General features: G+C 43.1%; 1 protein-coding gene across 1 annotated transcript in view; it reads left to right on the plus strand.

The window, feature by feature from the left end:
• The first annotated feature begins 2,355 nt into the window (after positions 1-2,355).
• The window catches only part of LOC115458614 (histamine H3 receptor-like), a 30,037-nt gene continuing 11,789 nt past the window's right edge, over positions 2,356-20,603 (plus strand). Inside the window, exons 1-2 of the mRNA XM_030188489.1 lie at positions 2,356-2,605; positions 11,266-11,432. Coding sequence (XP_030044349.1) covers positions 2,356-2,605; positions 11,266-11,432 — 417 coding nt within the window. The remainder of the gene's footprint in view (positions 2,606-11,265; positions 11,433-20,603) is intronic.

The raw sequence follows: 20,603 nt of genomic DNA on the forward strand, positions 1-20,603 counted from the left end.
AATAAGGGGGCTAGTACTGGAACTGGGGGCTGAAAAGGGGCAGGGGCTGAAACTGTGGGGACTGGGGGCTTTAAAGGGGACAGGGAGAACTGGCTGGGGCTGAAGCTCGGGACTGGTGAGAGAAAAGAGCTGGGGTTGAAACTAGGGGCTGAAAAGGGGACAGGGAGAAGTGGCTGGGGGCTGAAGCTCAGGACTGATGGGAGAAAAGGGCTGGGGACTGGTGGGATAGTGGGGCTGAAAAGGGGGGCAGGTGGGAGATGTGGGCTGGGGCTGGAACTAGGGGCAGGTGGAATAAGGGGGCTGGAACTGGGGGCTGAAAAGAGGGGGCAGAGAGAGAGGGGACAGACCCTGGATGGAAGGGGGGGCATGAGGGAGGGCAGACCCTGGATGGATGGGAGAGGGAGGGCAGATGGATTGAAGGGGCAGAGAGAAAGGGCAGATGGTGGGTGGAAGGGGGAGAGAGAAAGAGGGCAGACTGGGGCAAATGGTGGATGGAAGGGACAGAGATAGAGGGCAGATGTTGATGGAAGGGGGAGATAGAGATGGCAGACTGGGGCAGATGGTGGATGGAAGGAGCAGAAATAGAGGGCAGATGTGGATGGAAGGGGCAGAGAGATAGGGCAGACAGTGGATGGCAGAGAGAGAGCGAAGACAGATGCTGGATGGAAGGAAGACAGTGAAAAGAAGATGAGGAAAGCAGAAACCAGAGACAACAAACTGTAAATACAATATATATTTTTATTTTTTTGCTTTAGGATATAGTATTGTAGCTGTGTTAATAAATGTTTATAAATAGAACATGTAAATAAGGTAATCTTTTTATTGGACTAATTTTAATACATTTTGGCTTAACTTTCAGAGAACAAAACCCCCTTCCTCAGGTCAGGATAGGATAGGATACTGTAACAGCACTATACTGTACTGACCTGAGGAAGGAGATTTTGGCCTCTGGAAGCTAAATGTATTAGTCCAATAAAATGGTATTATTTTATTTTCTGTATTTGTTTTATTTCTATTTGTTAATTTGTAAAGTGGTGATTGGTATTTGTTAGTTTTTTCAAATTTACATCCGCTGTCTTTATATTTTGCACAGTACTAGGGGACATTTTCTGTTTCTGTGGTGTTGCATTGTATGCAGAGTCTGGCATCGGGGGTTCAGTTTAATTTTTGTCTAAATAGAAAGTTTATGATTACTTATTCTATAGTGGATTAGGGTGTATCTGTGTTTGTGAAAAAGACATGGCTTTCGGTTGGCATTAACTGTGCAGGATTGACGATCTGTACTATCTGTCTGGTTTCGTTTTACAATAGGTGAATTGATGTTCTAGTGCTCACTGTAGTGTTTAAGATGCTTTCCTTTTCCTTGTGTGACTCGTACAAATGACTGCTTATGGTATGGTAGAATTGCTCTATAGGTCCTGAGTGTTTTGTATTCTCGGTATGCCTAGTACTGGATTTGGGGGGGGGGGGGGGTGTTAAAAATGACCGGCCCCGGGTGTCAACTAACCTAGCTATGCCACTGATGATAGGGAGTAAGGTGAGAGCGAGCCAGCAAGTGAGCATGCAAGAATGTGTATGAATGAGAAAGGGCATGGGTGAAGAAAGAAAAGCTTAATTCATGTCCATCCAATGGGGAAGGAACCTAGCCTCCATATCTCTTGCTCTCCTCTCCCCCCTCCCCCCTCACAAACTAGGAAAGCAAATTTCACCTACGCTCACTGTCTATTTGGCGTAATAATTTAACTGTCATCGCTGATTGGTATCTTATGGGAAAGGAAAGAGCCAGGTGTGACCACTCCTGGCCACAGTGGAACAATCTTACTGAAAGAAAGTGCATATCTTACTCTGAAAATACCATAAACAAAAACATGAACTCACTTAGGAATTAGGGAAGAATTAAAATTTGTTTGCCAAACTGTAATTATGAAAATAAGCAACTAAAGAGATTGGCAGAGTCAAATTTGTTTGCTTTTCTCTGCAGATAAAAAGCCACCGGTGTGTTAGAAAATGTATTTTTCAATGGTATCTCTTGCCTGTATTCTTTTAATATTTCATTAGACAAGAGCAGAAACAGGAACATTATAGGGTTTTCCAAATGTAAGGATAAATAAGAAACAATCTAATAATTTAACTTAAGCTTAATGAAAAGCTATTGACTTCTTCAATTACTCAGGTGCAAAAATTAAAAAAAGAACTATATTAATCATAGAAAGTAAATTTAATTTCCAGTACATTCTCCTCCAAGAACAGTTCTATCAGAATATTTTTGTATAGATAAATTCTCAGTTTGACTCACAGAAAATGTTGCAGCAGGGCACTATGGATAACACAATTACACTATCTAGTTTGGGCACTATGGCTACATTTTGCTCTACAAATCCTTTCCCATACGAAGATGAAGAAGAGGCATTTGCTATGATCAACAGTCACAATAATCAATTTTCAGGTGCTTCTCTGATAACACTGCCTGTCTTGATGTCGGTAATGGTGTCAGTCATCGTTTTTGGAAATGCCCTGGTCATCCTGGTGTTCGTGCTCGAGAAAAGCCTCAGAAACCACAGCAATTACTTCCTGTTCAATTTAGCTATATGTGACTTTTGTGTAGGTAAGTTATTTCCACTGATTATTATCATTAGGATCAATATTTAATGGGAGACAAGCTGGGAGGAGAGGATCCTACCTGGTTATCTCTTGCTGACCTGGTGATCCCCAGATTTTCAGCATCACATAACAGGATAGTGCCACTGAAAATGGGGGGGGGGGGGGGGGGGGGGGCAGACTGCTGTGGCACCAGGGCTTTTTTTCAGGGGGTACTTGGGGGTACTGAGTACCGGCACCTTTTCCATTGTCTGCTAAAATTGACCCATGGTCCTCAAGTTTTAATGAAAGAGCTCAGGCTCTACACACCAACTCTGCCTTGTCATAGATTCTGTGACTGGTTGCAGGGGGCCTAGCTATTGTGGGGTGGGTCACTCAGTGATCTCTCCACCCCTGAAGGGTGGCCTGGCATTTGAGTACCAGCGCCTTTTTTCACTAGAAAAAACGCACTGTGTGGCACTATCCAGTTAATGAAACAGTTTTTGTTTTTTTTATTATTTGGTTAGTGCCAGGGAAGTCTGGGGGTGGATACAGAAGTTATAAGGACATGGCTGATAATCAGTGCCAGTAGGATCACAGAAATAGCTGTGCTACTTGCCCAGGTTGTTATCTGATTACCACAGCTGATAGCTTCTGGCCTTGAGACAAGACTCAGATATTCTGTGCCCGTGCCCAGCTTATTCCTAACAAAGAATATCAAGTTTAAAATCTAGCCATAGCGATTAGTGCTTTAAAATCGCTGTCTGTCACGGGTTGAATATCAGGTCCATTATTTCTAATAGCATGCATATTCTATTCAGTGTGCAGCATATGATACTTGGGAGTTATATCCATGATCACTGCAAGTCCTAGTAATTAATTTTTAGGTGCTTTTCTGCACTGGCGATCCTAGCCGGCATGACACCTGGGGCGGATCGCCGATGCGCCCCCCCGGGTGCAGCGCGGCCCCCCCCCTGGCGGAATGACACCCCCCAGGGTGCACGCCGCAGGGGGGGCGGTGCAGCGGCGCACACCTGTCAGCTGAGTTCGCTGACTTTGCTAACTTCGCTGCAGCTCCCTCTGCCCCGGCCGGAACAGGAAGTAACCTGTTCCGGGGCAGAGGGAGCTGCAGCAAAGTTAGTGAAGTCAGCGAACTCAGCTGACAGGCGCGCGCCGCGGCACCCCCCCAGCAGCGTGCACCCGGGGTGGACCGGCCCCACCACCTCCCCCCTTGGTACGCCACTGCTTTTCTGGTAACACTGGTGGCTTTAATATTGGTTATGATGTCAGGAATTAGAAAGGCTGAAGATTGCATGAGAGACTCCCCTCACAGAGGTGGCTGGAGGTTGCATGAGAGAGAGAACTTCCTCACAGTGGTGGATGGAGACTGCATGAGAGAGCCTTCTCACGCAGGTGGAAGAAGTAAAAATGGTATGAGAACTCAAATCTTCTGTGTTTCTAGGTTTATGTTTTTGGGATACAGTTGACGTAGCCACCTCTAATTCTGCCCTTATGGAGGCTTGTCTGAAGTCAAAGGACACAGATAAATAAATTAAATGAAATGAAATAGACAGTTATTATTTGGAAACCCTTATAGAATATCATAAAAGAAAACTATAATAATTTCCTTCATAAGTGATATAAATCCATTTAACTGGTCTGCATGCAGAGTAATCAGTTCCAACTAATAAAATAACTATTGACAACAGAAAAATATTTGTGTCAACATTCAAAACACCAAACATACAGTTATACCGCCTTGGGTGAATTTCTTCATAAAGGTGGTTAATAAATCCCAATAAATAATAAATAAATAAACCAGTTATACATTCACTGGTGGCCAATGAACGTTTATCTTTAGGTCTTATATGGTCAAAAATATGACTGAATGGCTCAGTACTATCTGTATAGGAAAGGTTATACGTTTAATTTACACCTATAGACTAGTAGGCCTAAGCCAAACATATAGCACCATTTCAGTGAATGCATTGCACATATATCCACTGCTGCTGCGTACACATGCAGGCGACCATTTTCAGCCACTGGCAGTCAGGATATTTTAAATGGTGCATGTAAGTTACAGAATGCCAGCCCTTGCACACGCTATGGGATTCTATGTATCAGTGGCTTTCCTAGGGAGGGGGGCGGTGGGTGCAGTTCGTCCCGGGTGCACACCGCCGAGGGGGGTGCCGCGCGCCTGTCCTCCATTGTTCCATGCTTCTTCTCTGCCCTGCAACAGGTTACTTCCTGTTCCGGGGCAGAGAAGAAGCATGGAACAATGGAGGACAGGCACGCGCGGCACCCCCCTCCCCCCGGCGGCGTGCACCCGGCAGGGGGGGTTGCTTCGCGGGGGTGTCCTTTCGCCGGGGGGGGGGCCGCGCTGCATCGGGGGGGGGGAGCGCTGCACCCGGAGGGATCCTGGGGAACTGGGTTTGACTCCCTTTGCAGCTCCTTGTGACTCTGGGCAAGTCACTTAAACCTTCATTGCCCCAGGTACAAATAAGTACCTGTATATACTAGGTAAACTGCTTTGAATGTAGTTGCAAAAAAACAGAGAAAGTCCCATTCCCCTACTGACACTGAATATGTGGGACTTCTGTGGCTGCCAGAAGTTATCAGGGTCTGGTTGATATTCACTGCCGGTGCCCAGGTAACAAATCAGGGATAGGTAGAACTGAATTTTATGTGGCCTTACTTGCCCGTTTCATTATCTGTGGACGCCAATGAATATCAGAAATGCCTGGATAACTTCTGAGTCCCCCTCCCAGACTCTGCCCTCAGATTGCCCTGGCATTAACTAATCAGATAGTGCCTTAGTGGTCATAGCTAGTATTCAGGAGTACTCCCTGATTAAGCATCATTGAATATTAGAGTTTAGGACGGCCAGCTTGTTTTAACCAGGCAGAAGCCTCTCTTGCCCAGTTAAATCTCTCTGAATATTGACCTCACAGTAGTGAGGATCATTTAAAATACTTCTCAAAAATTGTGATTTTTTTTTCACTTTTCCCCAGCCTGCATCAGCAAGAATGCTGTTCTTTTATTCCTACAAAAATTATTTGTGCTAATCAGAGCTAAGGACTGCAACTGATGCCGTTCTTAAATCCCTTTCCTTGCTATTCATGCTTTTATGTGATGGACAAACCTAACAAATCTGATAGATTGGCAAAATATTATTTTATTATTCCTGATGGTTTACTGTGCAATAACACATAAATATAAATGCTGTAGAAACAATGGTAATATTTTTGCCAACATATTGAAACACGAGAAAAATAGCATTTATGCAGTAATCCAATATTTTTAAATGCATTCTAAAGTTTCACCTTTTATTTGTGAATTGTTTTTTTGTTTTATTTTGGTTTTGCATTTATTTGTTTAATGTGACTTTTTTCAGCTAATTTTGAGAGCCAGTTTCTTTTCTATGTATAAATATATTTTAATATAATTACAGGCAAAACTAAAATACACAAATATAAATTATATGCTAGATTGAAATGAATTGTACACATGGGAACAGAAAGAACAAAAGGCCTCGCATAATGGCACAAGTCCTAAACACTCTATTACAATAGTGGTCTTCATTAATTTTCAAACTTGGGTCTTTTGGATTCTTGTGAGGTGAAGGAAAGCCACAACACTGCTGACCAGTGTGTGTCAAATGTCACCCCCATCAGCCCACCTTCAAACGTCACTGGAGAGAATCCTCAAGGTTGTGGGCTTTTCCAAATGCATTTATCTATTGAGAAATGCCTTGTTCTTCAAGCATACAGCTCTTCTCCCTATCCATCTTGCCCTTTCTGCCCTGAGCCTTGGTAGAGAGGCAGGGTAACAGAAAAAAACAAAAACAATGGGGGCCACTCCAGAGGTTTCTGGGGGCCACCACTGGCCCCTGGGCCTTGCATTAAAGGGCACTGCTCTTTTAGGTAGTTCAAACAGTTACTTTAATTGTTATTTATTTATTTATTAGGACTTATTTACTGACATTTTGAAGGATTTCACCCAAGGTGGTGTACAGTAAGAATAACAGTAAAAATATTCAATTAACACAGTTGTTTGGCTTAGTATACTACTTACAATGTCAACACAATACGTAATAGAACATTTTAATTGATAGTGAAGGGTAAAGCAAAGATGGAACATATAGATAGGTAAGAGAGTAAGAAGAGTTAGAGAGTAATGTGACTAATTAAAAAATAGTTGCACATGAGGTCAGAGAGATGGTTAACATTTAGGAGGTGTTTTACTAAGGCATGCTAGTGTTTATAGCATGTGCTTAAAATAGGTGCAAACTAAATGCTAGAGATGCCAATGTATTCCTATGGGCGTCTCCAGCATTTAGTGTGTGCCTACTTTTAGTGCACGCTAAAAACGCTAGCGTGCCTTAGTAAAAGACCCCCCATAGATGGGTAAGAGAATAAGAAGAATTAGAAAATAGGTGACTAAGAAAGATGCACATGAGGTCAGAGAGATGGTTAAATATTATATTAATTCCCCATGTTGTATTGCCAGCTTGATTTTGCTTGATTACATATTAACTGAGAGTCAACTTTGAAGTGTTTGTATTTTTTAGGTATTATTTGAAGGGCCACCTTCTGTCTGGAAGGTACTGTGGGCCTTGAAAGGGGAGAGTCAGGGTGGGAGGAGAAGGGCTAGCTGGACAGTGGAAAAGGAAACACCTATTAATGGCATTGTATTTCCTTTTTCTCCAGTCTGTGAAGGGTCTCCTCTTGCTGTTGAACTTAGTACAAATGAGAGGTAAAACTAAACTAAAGAGGAAAGGAGGGAAGATACCATACAGACATCTAAATTCTTGAAAGGTATTAATATACAAAGAAATCCTTTTCAGAGACAGGGAAGTGGTAGAACTAGAAGACATGAATCAAAGCTACTGAGAAGTAGACATGAGGAAATACGTTCTCATGGAAAGGGTGGCGGATGCCTAGAATATCCTCCCAGTGGAGGTGATGAGGACAGAATAGTGATGGATTTCAAAAGCATATAGGATAAACACAGAAGGTCAATATATAGAAAGAGGATGGAATCAAAGCAAAACTTAAATGACCTTCACATTTGAAACAGGGCATAGATGGGCGTAACCTGTGTTGGATTGGCGAGTACAACTCTGGCCATCGTGTTGGGCAGACTGGACGACTATACAAGTCTTATCTGCTGCCATTTACTAGGTTACTGTTAAAACACTAACAAGCACCTATGCATCTATATAAAATGGGCTAAAACAGGCAGCTTCTTCACCTTGAAAACCTAGGGAACCCGCAAGCCTGTTTTCAGGAGCTTTTTTAAAAGCCAGTTTGATAAAGTCAAGTAGGCATTGACTTGTCTTTATAAAATACTAATATAATTGGCAGAAACAGCACTTACACTGCAGGCATGGACATTTACACCTGTTCTGGAGTGGGTATCAACATTCATGCCTATCATTTTTCAGGATGCAAGTACAGTAGTGAAGTTTATAATGTATGGGGCCGATATTCAGTCCTTGGAAGGCAGCCTGCATAAGTGCCGTGATCGACACTGACCCTGGATATTCAATGCTGGGCCATTTCCGGCAACCAGAACTGAATATCCGGGTTTACTTTGGCTGCTAAAAAGTTAACTGGCTAGATATTTAGCGCTAAGGAGGGGTGTGTGTTTCTATATATGGCTCTTAAAAAAATCCACGTGGAAAACATTTCCACCTAAGTGTATTCTATAATCCACGCCTAGATTTAGGTGCAGTATATAGAATATGCTTAGGCAGCAGTTATAGCGCCTAAATCTACATGGGTCCATTTACACCAGTGAAAACATTGGCGTAAATTCCGGTGTGTAGATTTAGGTGCAGAAAGCCATATTCATCAACTGCACGTGTAAATTTTGGAATGCCCATGAAATGCCCATTTCTCCGCCCATAACCACACCCCTTTTTGTCTGCGCACATTAGAAGTTAGGTGCAGTGCGTTACAGAATATGCTTAGCGAATTGTACACATAAATTGTAATTATTGCCAATTATTGATTGCTACGTGCTATTATCAACGCTAGTTAGCTTGTTAAGTCAACTAAGTTGTGCGTGCTGTTATAGAATCTGCTTGGATTTTGGCACGGATCTCTAGGCATGCTATATAGAATCCAGGGTAAACAGTTAATTTTTAGCAGTCAAAGACCTGTTAATTAAGTGGCCTATTTTGACCGTGCAACATAACTGGTTTGGCACTGAATATCTGTGCCTAGCCAGCTATGTCGCGCGATATAGCCAGTTAGCAGGATATTCAGTGGGAGATAATTGGTTATCTCCTGCTGAATCTCTGCGATTAGGCACTTAAATGCCAGGAGCTGTTCATAGCCGGTTAAATAGTTTTGAACATTGAGAAGTATGTGTGTGACATGATGGCATGTTCAGTGCTAGTCATCACATACAGGGGTGGTGTTTGGGTAGAGTATGCATGTAAAGTGGGTACTTATACACCAGTTAGAATAGAATTTTATAAAATGTCATTTGTACACCTATTTCACCACATACAAGCAAAAATGATTTTATAATATTACCCCCATAGAGGGTAATTTATCACAACTCAGGTTCAGAATCGAAGTAGATGACTCTATATAAAAACACATAAATGTAAACTTCAATGGTCTGAGAGTCCCATAAATGGCAAAAACAGATCGAGATCGAGGCTGGAGTGGGTTTCGACGGCAACTCCAGTACTGTGAAGTGGGACCAGTGCCGTGCAGGTTTCTACGGTCTGTGCCCCAAAATTGTCAGAGATGAATGAAAAGGGGGAACCTGTGCAGAGTGCTGATATTTGCCAGTAGAACGACTATTGTTTTTCAGCGCTTTCGTCAAATAGAAGATAACCAAAGGATTTTACAGCCGGACCTCACTTTAGACACTCCTATTGTTAAGCACTCTGCTATAACATCAGAGATTCATCAGGCCCCTGAGGCAGGCCTTCGGGCCAAAATACGGCCATGTTGGGTTGTATTTTAGCTGTTTCCAATAAAGTCTTTTTTTGCTATCCTCCTCGGATCCACCTCGCTGTTTTGTTTATTGTTCAAGGTTACGTGAGGATCGTTCTTCCTTTTTGTTTGTTTCGGTCTTTATTTGCCAACATTTAGTATGATGCTATGGGGCTCATTTTCGAAAGAGAAAATGGCTAAAAAGTGGCATTTGAACATTTTTCTCACAAAAATGTCCACATCGATATTTTTAAACCCATTTTCTAGATGTTTTTCTATACAGTTCATCTGCAGTGCATTCAGATCTCAAGAGGGTGTGTCAGGGGCATGTTAAGGGTGGGATTTGGGTGTTTCTAAGACCTGAGCGTGTTGCAGCCATAATGGAAGAAAACAAAAACATCCAGAACTAAAATTAAGACATTTTGAGCTAGACCTGTTTTAATAATGACTAAGCCCCCCAAAAGTGCCCTAAATGACCAGATGACCACTAGAAGAATAAAGAAATACCTTCCTTACTCCCCCAATAGTCACTGACCCCCTCACAGCCCCCAAATATAAAAGAAACAGTACATACCAGCCTCTATGACAGCCTCAGATGTTATAGTCAGTCCTATTAGAGCAGCAAGAAGGTCCCTGGAGTAGCTTCACGTTGGGTGCAGTGCACTGTGGAGAAGGAGACCCAGTCCTATATCCCACTCTATCTGTTACACTTGAGGTGGACGTGTGAGCCCCAAAAACCCCCCACCAAAAACCTACTGTACCCAACTGTACATCACTACAATAGCCCTTACGGCTGCAGGTGTCACCTATATGTGGGTACAGTAGGTTTTTGGTGGGTTTTGGAGGGCTCCCCATACAATATAAGGGAGCAATGGTGACAAGTGTACCTGGGAGCTTTTAGGTAAAGTCCACTGCAGTGCCCCCCTAGTGTGTCCCACTGCTCTGCTGGGATGTCTGTGGCCAGTCTACTAAGGATGCTGGCTTCTCCTACATCTCAATGGCTTGATTTTGTGTGTTTTTCACTCGGATGTTTTTTTTTCTCAAAAATGGACCAAAAAGATAAACTCACGGAGAACAAAAACATCTAGTATGTGGCCGTTCAAAAATTTTTTTTGCTGTTTCAAAAATCGCTATATTTGCTATTCAGATTCTGGACATTTTGAGCAAAACATCCAAAGTTGGACATAGACGGCATATTGAAAATGCCCCTCCTCCACATCTATGAACTTGTAGCTAAAATGCAACTTCATACATCTATGCCTGCTCAGGAACTTGTATACATATATATGGCTGAAGTATATGCATAGGAGCATTTTTAATAACATATGCATTACTTCAAGACTTCACCTGTGCTCTGCCCAAACCATGTCCCCAAACACTCCTACAGTTTCTGCAATAGCACCTGCCTTCTTTTCACTGTGAATGGATCCTATCATCATGAGCAAAGAGGAGTTCAGAAAGCATGTGAAAGATATCTAAGGTCAGCATCAGCCCAGTTCCAAGGCTTGCATAGTAAAGGTTTCTGATTCAAGTCCCTGATCAGCTGGAGAAAAAAAAATCAACCACTTTATCTTATAGAACAAGCTTACCGTGTGCTTGATATGATAGAACAAATATAGGAAACTACAAATTTAAGTATACAAAATTTTCACTGGAAGTTGTTCATAGGTCCGTATGTTTACTGCTTAAGAAACATGACATTGGAAGATATTGATTATTCTTATTTTTCTAGGTGCATTCTCCATTCCACTCTACATCCCTTACGTGCTGACAGGACAGTGGCTCCTAGGAAGAGTTACTTGCAAACTGTGGTTATCGATAGATACCGTATTATGTGTGACTTCGATATGCACCATTGTTCTTATTAGCTACGATCGCTTTCTTTCTATAACTAAAGCTGTAAGTTTAAAAAAGTTTACATTTTTGTTATTCCTTAAGTGTTATTCCTTAAAGGTGGGACGTTATCATCATGGGCTATCATTAAGATGGGTCATTTTCCCATGGTGTGCTATTTTAGAACAAGGCCTGACTGCATAAAACGGGAACCTGTGCTAAAAAAAAAAACCCTGACTTGTGGCAAAATAACCCATCTTAACGGTAGCCCACATTGATAGCTTCCTCTCTGAAAGTACCAAAAGACCTCTGAGCATTATAAGAGTAATGTTTGAGTGTGCATTATATAACCGTGGTTATTGAATCATCATTTTCTTTTCTTTTTTTGTTACATATTCTATGTTAGAGTTCTAACCATTATGATTGTTTATGTGACCTGCTGTGTAAAAAGATACCAAAAGTGGGGTTACAAATAACAGAGATAAAGGCTATAGAAGTTTGGAGGGGCAACTTTCATTTTTGAAAGTTTTGTGTACTATAGGGTCAGTAGAATGGAAGTATGCATTTTTTTACAACTTTAAAATTGCAGGTACCTAAAGTGATGGATATGATTTTTGGGGTTAATTACTTTTTTTTTAATTGATAAAAGTTTCTAATTTGTTAAAGGCTTAGGGGCCCTTTTACTAAGCTATGCTAAAAAGTGGCCTGTGCTAGTTTTGGCTCATGAAATTTATATTATAATGGGAAAAAGGCCATTTTAAAAATGGGGCAGTACATGGCCATGTGTTAATATTAAAATTAGCACATAGCTACTTACTGCGTGAGCCCTTACCGCCACCTATTTAGTAGATGGTAAGGGCTCATGCGCTAACCCTGAGATAATCGGGCAGTGTGGAGCAATGTGGCCGTGCTGCCAGTTACCGCCGGGAATGCCATCCTGTGGTAGAAAGTAGAAAATTATTTTCCACCGCGGGAAACTGCACATGCCAACTTTGGAACTACCGCAGGTCTCCCGTATTACCCTGGTGGTAGGGCTGATTTGGTGCGTGTTACCCATGCGGCAGCCCCACTCTACCTTTGTAAAAGGGCCCCTTAATTAGTCCATACCTGAGGCTGGAATTTTGCAGGATTATTCAATTGATGTCCTCTATCTTGTGGCATAACTGAGTCACATACCCCACTTTCGGGACCAATATGGATAGAAAAACAAAGTCACTAGACAACAAAGGTAGAAAAAAATCATTTTATTTTCATTTTAGTGTTTGGAATATGTCCAATTTGAGAATTTACATCTGCTGTCTTATTTTGCACTGGGTATACTGGAGCTGTAACAGCTTACAGAAATTATTTATAATGAAAAAAAATCACGTTATTTTTTTCTCCTATAGTACTGTAATATTTTCAATGATGTCTGTTTATATGCGCCATGGCTGGTATAAGGGGGTGGCTAATGTGGGTGTGGCTATAATAGGGTTGGAGCCATATGTGGTGACCCCGCCCATAATGAGTACCGGCACCTTTTTTTCTACAAAAAAAGCATTGCCCCTAAGTGATTAGCATGTGATTAGAGCGTGAGCCTTTACTGCCTATAAAATAGGTGATGGTAGGGACTGACGTGCTAATGGCCACGTACTAATGGGGAAATTAGCACATGGCCATTAATTGAAAAAAAAACCCAGCCATTTTACCCATGCAAGGATGTGCTAAGGCCACTTTTTACCACAGTTCGGTAAAAGGACCCCTATGTATGTATTTGTGAATCTGTCTGCACTCCAACCAAACTCTGCCCCTATATATGCCTTCTGGCAAAGTACACGCCATTATGTCAGCACACACACTTTTCCGCCAGTTGCAATTTTATAACAGGCCATTTACATGTGTAAGTGAAAATGGGTGTTTGGAAATTACTTTACAACAGTAGCACTCAATAGTAGAAATCACATAACATATGGATAAATTATGGGCCTGATATTGAAAAGAAGATGGCCGACTGATAGGAAGCACCGCGAGGAGCTCCGCTGAATTGGTCGGTCGCAAGATCGGTTTTACGGCGCTCACGGTTGCATTGTGAGCCCCAGGTGAGCCCTGGACACATAATCTTCTCACTGACTCCGGAAACTCACGGTCCGACGGCATGCTCCCCGGCAGAACAACCCGGGAGGGATCTTTTCGAGTGGATGCCCTGGTTGACCAGGCCTCAGCCTTGCCGATCCCAGGAACCCTTGCACCGCCGTCGCGCCCCCCCCCGGCAGGAATTGCCCTGGAGTTGAGTCACAGCGGAGAAAAGAGTGAGCCCGCCAGCGGCCTCCGACACTGGACGCGGATCGCCTACCGACGGCTCGTGAGGCCCGCCTTGGCTTGGCGTCCCTGACCCATCAACCCGACCACGCGGACGCGACCTACCTGCGTGGCGGCGCCTGAAGCACCCGACCGGGGGACTCTATCGCCGGCCAGCACCACTCATCCAGGTACAGACAGCGAACTAACATGGTGGAACGGATCTCCTTTGACTGCCAAGACAAAGGGATTGAAGTTTTCTGCCACAAATCGTCTGGATTCCAGTGGCTTGGTTGATGCCTTCACTGGTTTGCTTAAGTTCTGGCCATTCAGAAAGGCTCTTCATCAGCAAACCCTGCTCCAGATCGCTCCAGTCCGTCTTTTCCTGCGTGTCCCGGTCCTGCCACTCAGCTCTCCTCTGTTCCAGCCCACCTGATCCAGCTTGTTCCAGCGTGTTTCAGCCCTGCTGCCCAGCTCTCCTCTGCCCATCTTGTTCCAGTCCACCTGATCCAGCCAGCTCCAGCTCGCTCCAGTCCTGCCGCCCAGCTCGCCCAGCCGCAGTCCGTTGGATCCAGCTTCTCCCTGTTTGTTCCAGCTACCTGCTCCTGCCTCTCCCTGCTTGTTCCAGCTACCGCAGTCCGTCGGATCCAGCTTGTTCCAGCTACCTGCTCTGGCTTTTCCCAGTCCGTCGGATCCAGCTTGTTCCAGCTACCTGCTCCAGCCTGCCACTCAGCTCTCCTCTGTTCCAGCCCACCTGATCCAGCTTGTTCCAGCGTGTTTCAGCTCCAGCTTGTCCCAGTCCGTCGGATCCAGCTTCTCCCAGCTCCTCCCTGCTCGTTCTAGTCCATTTGCACCACCTTGTTCCAGCCCGCCTGATCAGCTACCTGCTCCAGCCTGCCGCAGTCCGTCGGATCCAGCTTCTCCCAGCTCGTTCCTGTCCATCTGCACCAGCTTGTTCCAGCCCGCCTGCTAGCTTGTCAGCCATTGACTTACTTACCTGCTAACTTGTCAGCCATTGACTTACCTGCTCTCCAGTCCATCAATTCCATCAATTGCTTGTTAAATAGCTTGTCAGCCATTGACTTACTTGCCTGCTAACTTGTCAGCCACTGACTTACCTGCTCTCCAGTCCATCAATTCCCCCTGCTCGTTTCTGTCCATCTGCACCAGCTTGTTCCAGCCCGCCTACCCCCTGTCACTACACATACACCTGTCACCCCTCAATCACTATTTATGGCCCCTGTCCACATTCTCTTCCTTGCCCTGTCCCTTCCTAATCTTTTTCCCCTCCCCCTACCGCTGTCTACCGCTGGAAATCATTGCCCCCCATGCCCCCATCCCGTCCTACTCGCTACGGCAATACCCTATTCACCCCATCCCTCACCACCTCACCATCTCTCTTGTCCCCCTCCTCCTTCCTAGCTCTTAACCTTCAACACCTCCTTCCTGCCATTAACCCATCACTATTCCTCCTACATGCATCCCGTCTTCATCACCTTTGTCGCCCGACCTCCCCCACCCTCCTCCGCACTCTCTTGCTCCTCCTCTTGCTATCCGCGGGAGACATTAATCCTAACCCAGGCCCCCCTCACCTGTCCTCCCCCTATCCATACAAACGATTCCGTGAGGTCTCCAATCTCGTCCCTATTCCCCTCCTTCCCCCCTCTTCCCTCCCCTTCTCATGTGCCCTGTGGAATGCCCACTTGGTCTGCAACAAACTGCCCTTCACCCACGATCTCTTCATCTCTCGTTCCCTTAAACTGCTCTCCCTAACTGAAACCTGGCTCTCCCCTGATGACTCTGCCTCAGTCGCGGCCCTTTGCCATGGAGGTTATCTCTTCTCCCACACTCCCCGCCCAGCTGGTCACGGTGGAGGCATCGGGCTTCTACTCTCGCCCTCCTGTAGTTTCCAACCCCTCCTCCTACCACAGTCTCACTGCTTCTCATCCTTTGAAGCACACTCAATCCGGCTATTCTATCCATTGCCACTCAGAGTAGCAGTCATTTACCGCCCCCCTAATAAATCCCTCTCTTCCTTCCTTACCGACTTTGATGCCTGGCTTTCCGTTTTTCTCGAACCCTCATCTCCATCCCTCATTCTCGGAGACTTTAACATACACGTTGATGACCAATCCGACCCTCACGCTTCTTGGTTCCTCACTCTAACATCCTCCTTCAACCTCCAGCTATGCTCCACCACCCCTACTCACCGAGACGGCCATTGTCTTGACCTCGTCCTCTCCTCTTCCGGCTCTCCCTCCAATTTCCACGCATCAGCTCTTCCTCTGTCCGATCATCACCTGATCACCTTCACACTTCTTCACCCCCCCCTCAGCCCTGTCCAACTTCAACCACTACCTCCAGGAATCTTCAGGCTATTGACCCTCCCACCCTATCCTCTAGTATCTCTAATCTCCTCCCCTCCATCATGTCCTCTGAGTCTGTCGACAAGGCTGTCTCCGCCTACAATGCCACTCTCTCCTCTGCTCTAGACACCCTCACACTATCCACCTCCCGTCCCACTAAGCGTACTATTCCCCAGCCATGGCTGACCCCTTGCATCCGTTACCTTCGCTCCTGTGCCCGATCTGCTGAACGCCTCTGGAGGAAATCCCGCACCCACTCAGATTTCCTTCACTACAAATTCATGCTATCCTCCTTCCAATCCTCCCTATTCCTTGCCAAACAGGATTATTACACCCAATTGACCAATTCGTTCAGCTCCAACCCTCGTCGTCTCTTCGCCACCCTTAACTCCCTCCTTAAAGTGCCCTCCGCTCTCTCCTCCTTTTATTCCTATGGGCCCTGCTGCAGATAACTCGAGCTAAGCTTTAGTAAAACAAAAACCCCTAAGTGCGCTAAATAGCATGGTTAGTGCCAAACACAAAACTGGCTATCTTGGAGGTGTTCCAGGGGCGGAGTCAGCACTTGGCAACTTAAGTGATAATATTCAGCACTTAAGTAGCTAGGGTTAGCTTATAAATGGGACCTAATAAATATCTGTCCTATTTTTATATGGTAGCCCAGTGTTTTACAACCAGAGTGCAGTGGCACATTGGTGTGCTGCAGCTGATCCCCAGATGTGCCGTGGGAGTTGGGCCGCAACTTAACACTAGAGAGCCAAGTGACATCCACAACAAAGAAAATGTTCCACTCAATGTGGAAACTCAAATGCGTGAAACAATTCTTCCCGAGGAGAACATTTTGCAACCTGATACAATCAAAGCCATGTAGACTACTGCAATGGAATTTATGCGGGATGCAAAGAACAAACCTTAAAGAAACTTCAGACCGCTCAAAACACGGCAGCTAGGCTTATCTTCGGAAAAACGCGATTTGAAAGTGCAAAACCCCTTCGTGAAAAACTACACTGGTTCCCAATCAAAGAATGCATTGCTTTCAAAATCTGCATTCTGGTTCACAAAATTATCTACGGTGAAGCTCCGGGATACATGACAGACTTGATCGACCTACCAACTAGAAACACATCTGAATCAACATGAACGAACCTAAATCTGCACTACCCAAGCTGCAAAGGACTCAAATACAAATCAACTTACGCGTCCAGTTTTTCCTACATAAGCACATCTAAACTTCCGGAAAACACTAAAAACGAACCTGTTTAAAAAGGCATACCCTACCGATCCAACATAAATGCCTGATTTTTGCAACACAACAAAACTAAAGAACGTAATGGACATAACACAACTCTTCCGTTGTACGATTCCCTAGTGTGGCTGTGCCACATGAACTTTATCTTACCACAACATCACTTTGTATTTGTTTACACCGGAGTCTGTAACGCCTCTCCGGTACTATGTAAGCCACATTGAGCCTACAAATAGGTGGGAAAATGTGGTATATAAATGTAACAAATAAAAATAAATAAAAGAAATTATTCCACTTAAAAAAGCATCATCTTAAAATAATATTTGCTTGTTGCCCTTTATTTCAATGTATTTAACAAACATTTCTATTCCCTTCAGCATTCTGGAAGAAGGGGATTATCCTATCAGTTTTACAAATAACCCATGACACTCTCCTAAGGGAATGATGAGGCATGGAAAACATGAAACTATGTAACAGCAGTAATCAAAAACAAAATATAAAGCCCAGCTCTTCCATGCAACTATGCTCTGGGTCTGACTTTAAGCAAACTCATAAAACTGGGCATAATATTTTCATTTCTTTAAAACTAAGTTATATTTTGTAGTACAGGGGAGATTTTCTTGTAAAACTGCAAACTATTTTTGCTCTCTGAGAATAATGCATTATAAGAAAAGTTGAAGGCAATAGGGCAATTCTACTGAACTGAACTAAACATATGTCCTGAGGTCTTGTGCATCATGGCTTGTCATATAGAGCAATCATGACATCTTGTGGCTGCTCTCATTATAACTTAGGTTAATATGTCCTTTTCTACTGGGCTAACCAGGTAGGGTCAGTTAATTTACTCCCTGCGGGGGGCTCTCAGTTCAGTACTTCCTGGGGGGGCTCTCAGTTCAGTAGGGTGGTGAACAATTGATACTATTGTCTTAGAACATGTGTGTTTAGTTTGGTGATTGGCGTATTCCACATTAGGCGTTAGTAAGGAACAGGAGGAGGTTTTTTAAGTCGCTCGTTTTTCTCACTTAGAGTGAGTTTTTTTGAGCGATTGGTTTTCCTCCTCTTCTGTCCCTTACGGAACCTATGATAGTAAACGGACCCCTATGTTGGTAGTGTTAGGTCTGTATTGAAATTTTCGCTACCGGGGGATTTGAGGTTCCATTTGTTTAATTATTTAATTGTCATTATTTAATTGTCATTATAAGGTGGAAAGCGCCCGCAAACTAATTGTGCAAACAATCTGGCATTTATTGATTTACAAAAGTTTCACTCCCTGTATTATTTTGAGTTTATCTCTTTATATATGTAATCTAGAAAAGAACACTTTTTCAGAAGTTACTTGGCAGCAGAATTCCCTATCTTACTTATCTATCTAGTATTATTTGGATTTTGCTCACACCTTTTCAGTAGTAACTCAAGGTGAGTTACATTCAGGTAAAGTGAGTATTTCCCTGTTCCTGGAGGGCTCACAATCTATGCTTGTAGCTGAGGCAATGAAGGGTTAAGTGAGTTGCCCAAGATCACAAGGAGCAGCAGTGGAATTTGAACCAATCACTGTGCTCTAACCACAAGGCCATTCCTCCACTCCACTTAGATACTTGTTAATGTTCTTTGTAATTAGACATTATTTTCACCCCTCCACTTCCATCTGGTCTTTCTAACAATCTTTCTCTCTTTTAGGGATGCTCTTATCAATGGTCTTGCTGAAGACCATGCTCGTATATTTTTTGTAGCGGGACCAACAATGTAGAACGCACTTCCTTTGGAAATACATCAAATTAATTTGTACAGCGCTGCGTAACCCTAGTAGAGCTCTAGAAATGTTAAGTAGTAGTAGTAGTAAATTGCTTCACTTTGGAGGAGTAGCCTAGTGGGTAGTACAGTGGATTTTGATCCTGGGGAACTGAGTTCAATTCCCACTGCAGCTCCTTGTGACTCTGGGCAAGTCACTTAACTCTCCATTGCCCCTGGTACTAAATAAGTACCTGGATAATATGTAAACTGCTTTGAATGTAGTTGCAAAAAAAAAAAAAAACCTCAGAAAGGCGGTATATCAAGTCCCATTTCCCTTTCCCACTATTAATGTTTAAAAAATAAAGGCCTTTTTATTTTGCAAGGCATTTTTCTGATTAACTAAGAGCTCCGTTTACAAAGCTGTGCTACTGATTAGCGCTGCTTTGTAAAAGGAGCCCTAAGATAATTTTATGCTGAATTTTGATTTTTTAATTTTATTTTATAAATTTGTTGTATGTTCTATGTTTTTATTTTATTGTATGATATGTTTTAGTCTCGAGTTATATGTTAACTTTTATGAGTGTAAGTTGTATTGGATAGATGTATTGCTTAGATGTATTGGATAGGCGGGATATAAATTTGATAAATAAATAAAGGGCATTGGAATCCAGGCGTAGCACTTCTTGTTTTTTTAATTTTTTATTTATTAAATTTCAAATTTTTACAAATGAATATCAATTTGTAAGGTAATACAGAGAAACAGTTATAAGGCAATTACAAAATACAAGATATATATATCTAATCATAATATTGTAACTCTTCCTTAGACCACAACAATTATTTGGGAGGGAGTGGATTTAGAAAACTAAAAGGAGCATTCAATAAGGAAAATAGAATTTTAAACCACAATTGGCATAGTCCTGTTCTTTATCCCATCATACTTTATTCGCTGATTCAGTTGTTCCAGTCTGACGGCTAGTTGGATTTTTAGAGTCCAGAAAAACCTTCAGCTGACTTGGCTAAAAAAAAAAAAACATATTTAACACCTAATAAACGTATCACACATTTACAGGGATAAACCAATATAAAAGTTGCGCCCAAAGTTTTTACATCTTCTCTCAGGGTCAAGAATTGTTTTCTTCTTTGCTGGGTCACCTTTGTAACATCAGGGTATACCCATATTTTTTGACCGCAAAAGAGTGCTGAGGAGTTTTTGAAATATAATTTCATAATCATATTTAAGTCCTGCTCAAATACAAAGGATACTATCAAAGTCCCCCAATTAGATATTTCAGCCATAGAATCTTCTAATAATGCTGTTAAATTCTGCAAGTCAATATAATTTCTCTGAGAGGCTATGTTCACCATATTTACTGATTGAGAAGCCTCTCCACGTTTCTGGATAGTTGGAAGGTAATAAACTTTATTACAAGGGGGAATATCTTTAGGAGAGAGCTTCAGAATCTCTTGTAGATATTTTTTGAAGAAATCATGAGACGATAATACAGGTGAAATTGGAAAATTCAGTAGCCTAAGTGTAAGACGTCGATTAAAGTTCTCAATTTGCTCTATTATGCGAGATGTTAGCATTTTATCTTTAACCAAGGTGTCCACAATCAA

Source organism: Microcaecilia unicolor, chromosome 1 (genome assembly GCF_901765095.1).
Source record: "Microcaecilia unicolor chromosome 1, aMicUni1.1, whole genome shotgun sequence".
NCBI classification, from domain to species: domain Eukaryota; kingdom Metazoa; phylum Chordata; class Amphibia; order Gymnophiona; family Siphonopidae; genus Microcaecilia; species Microcaecilia unicolor.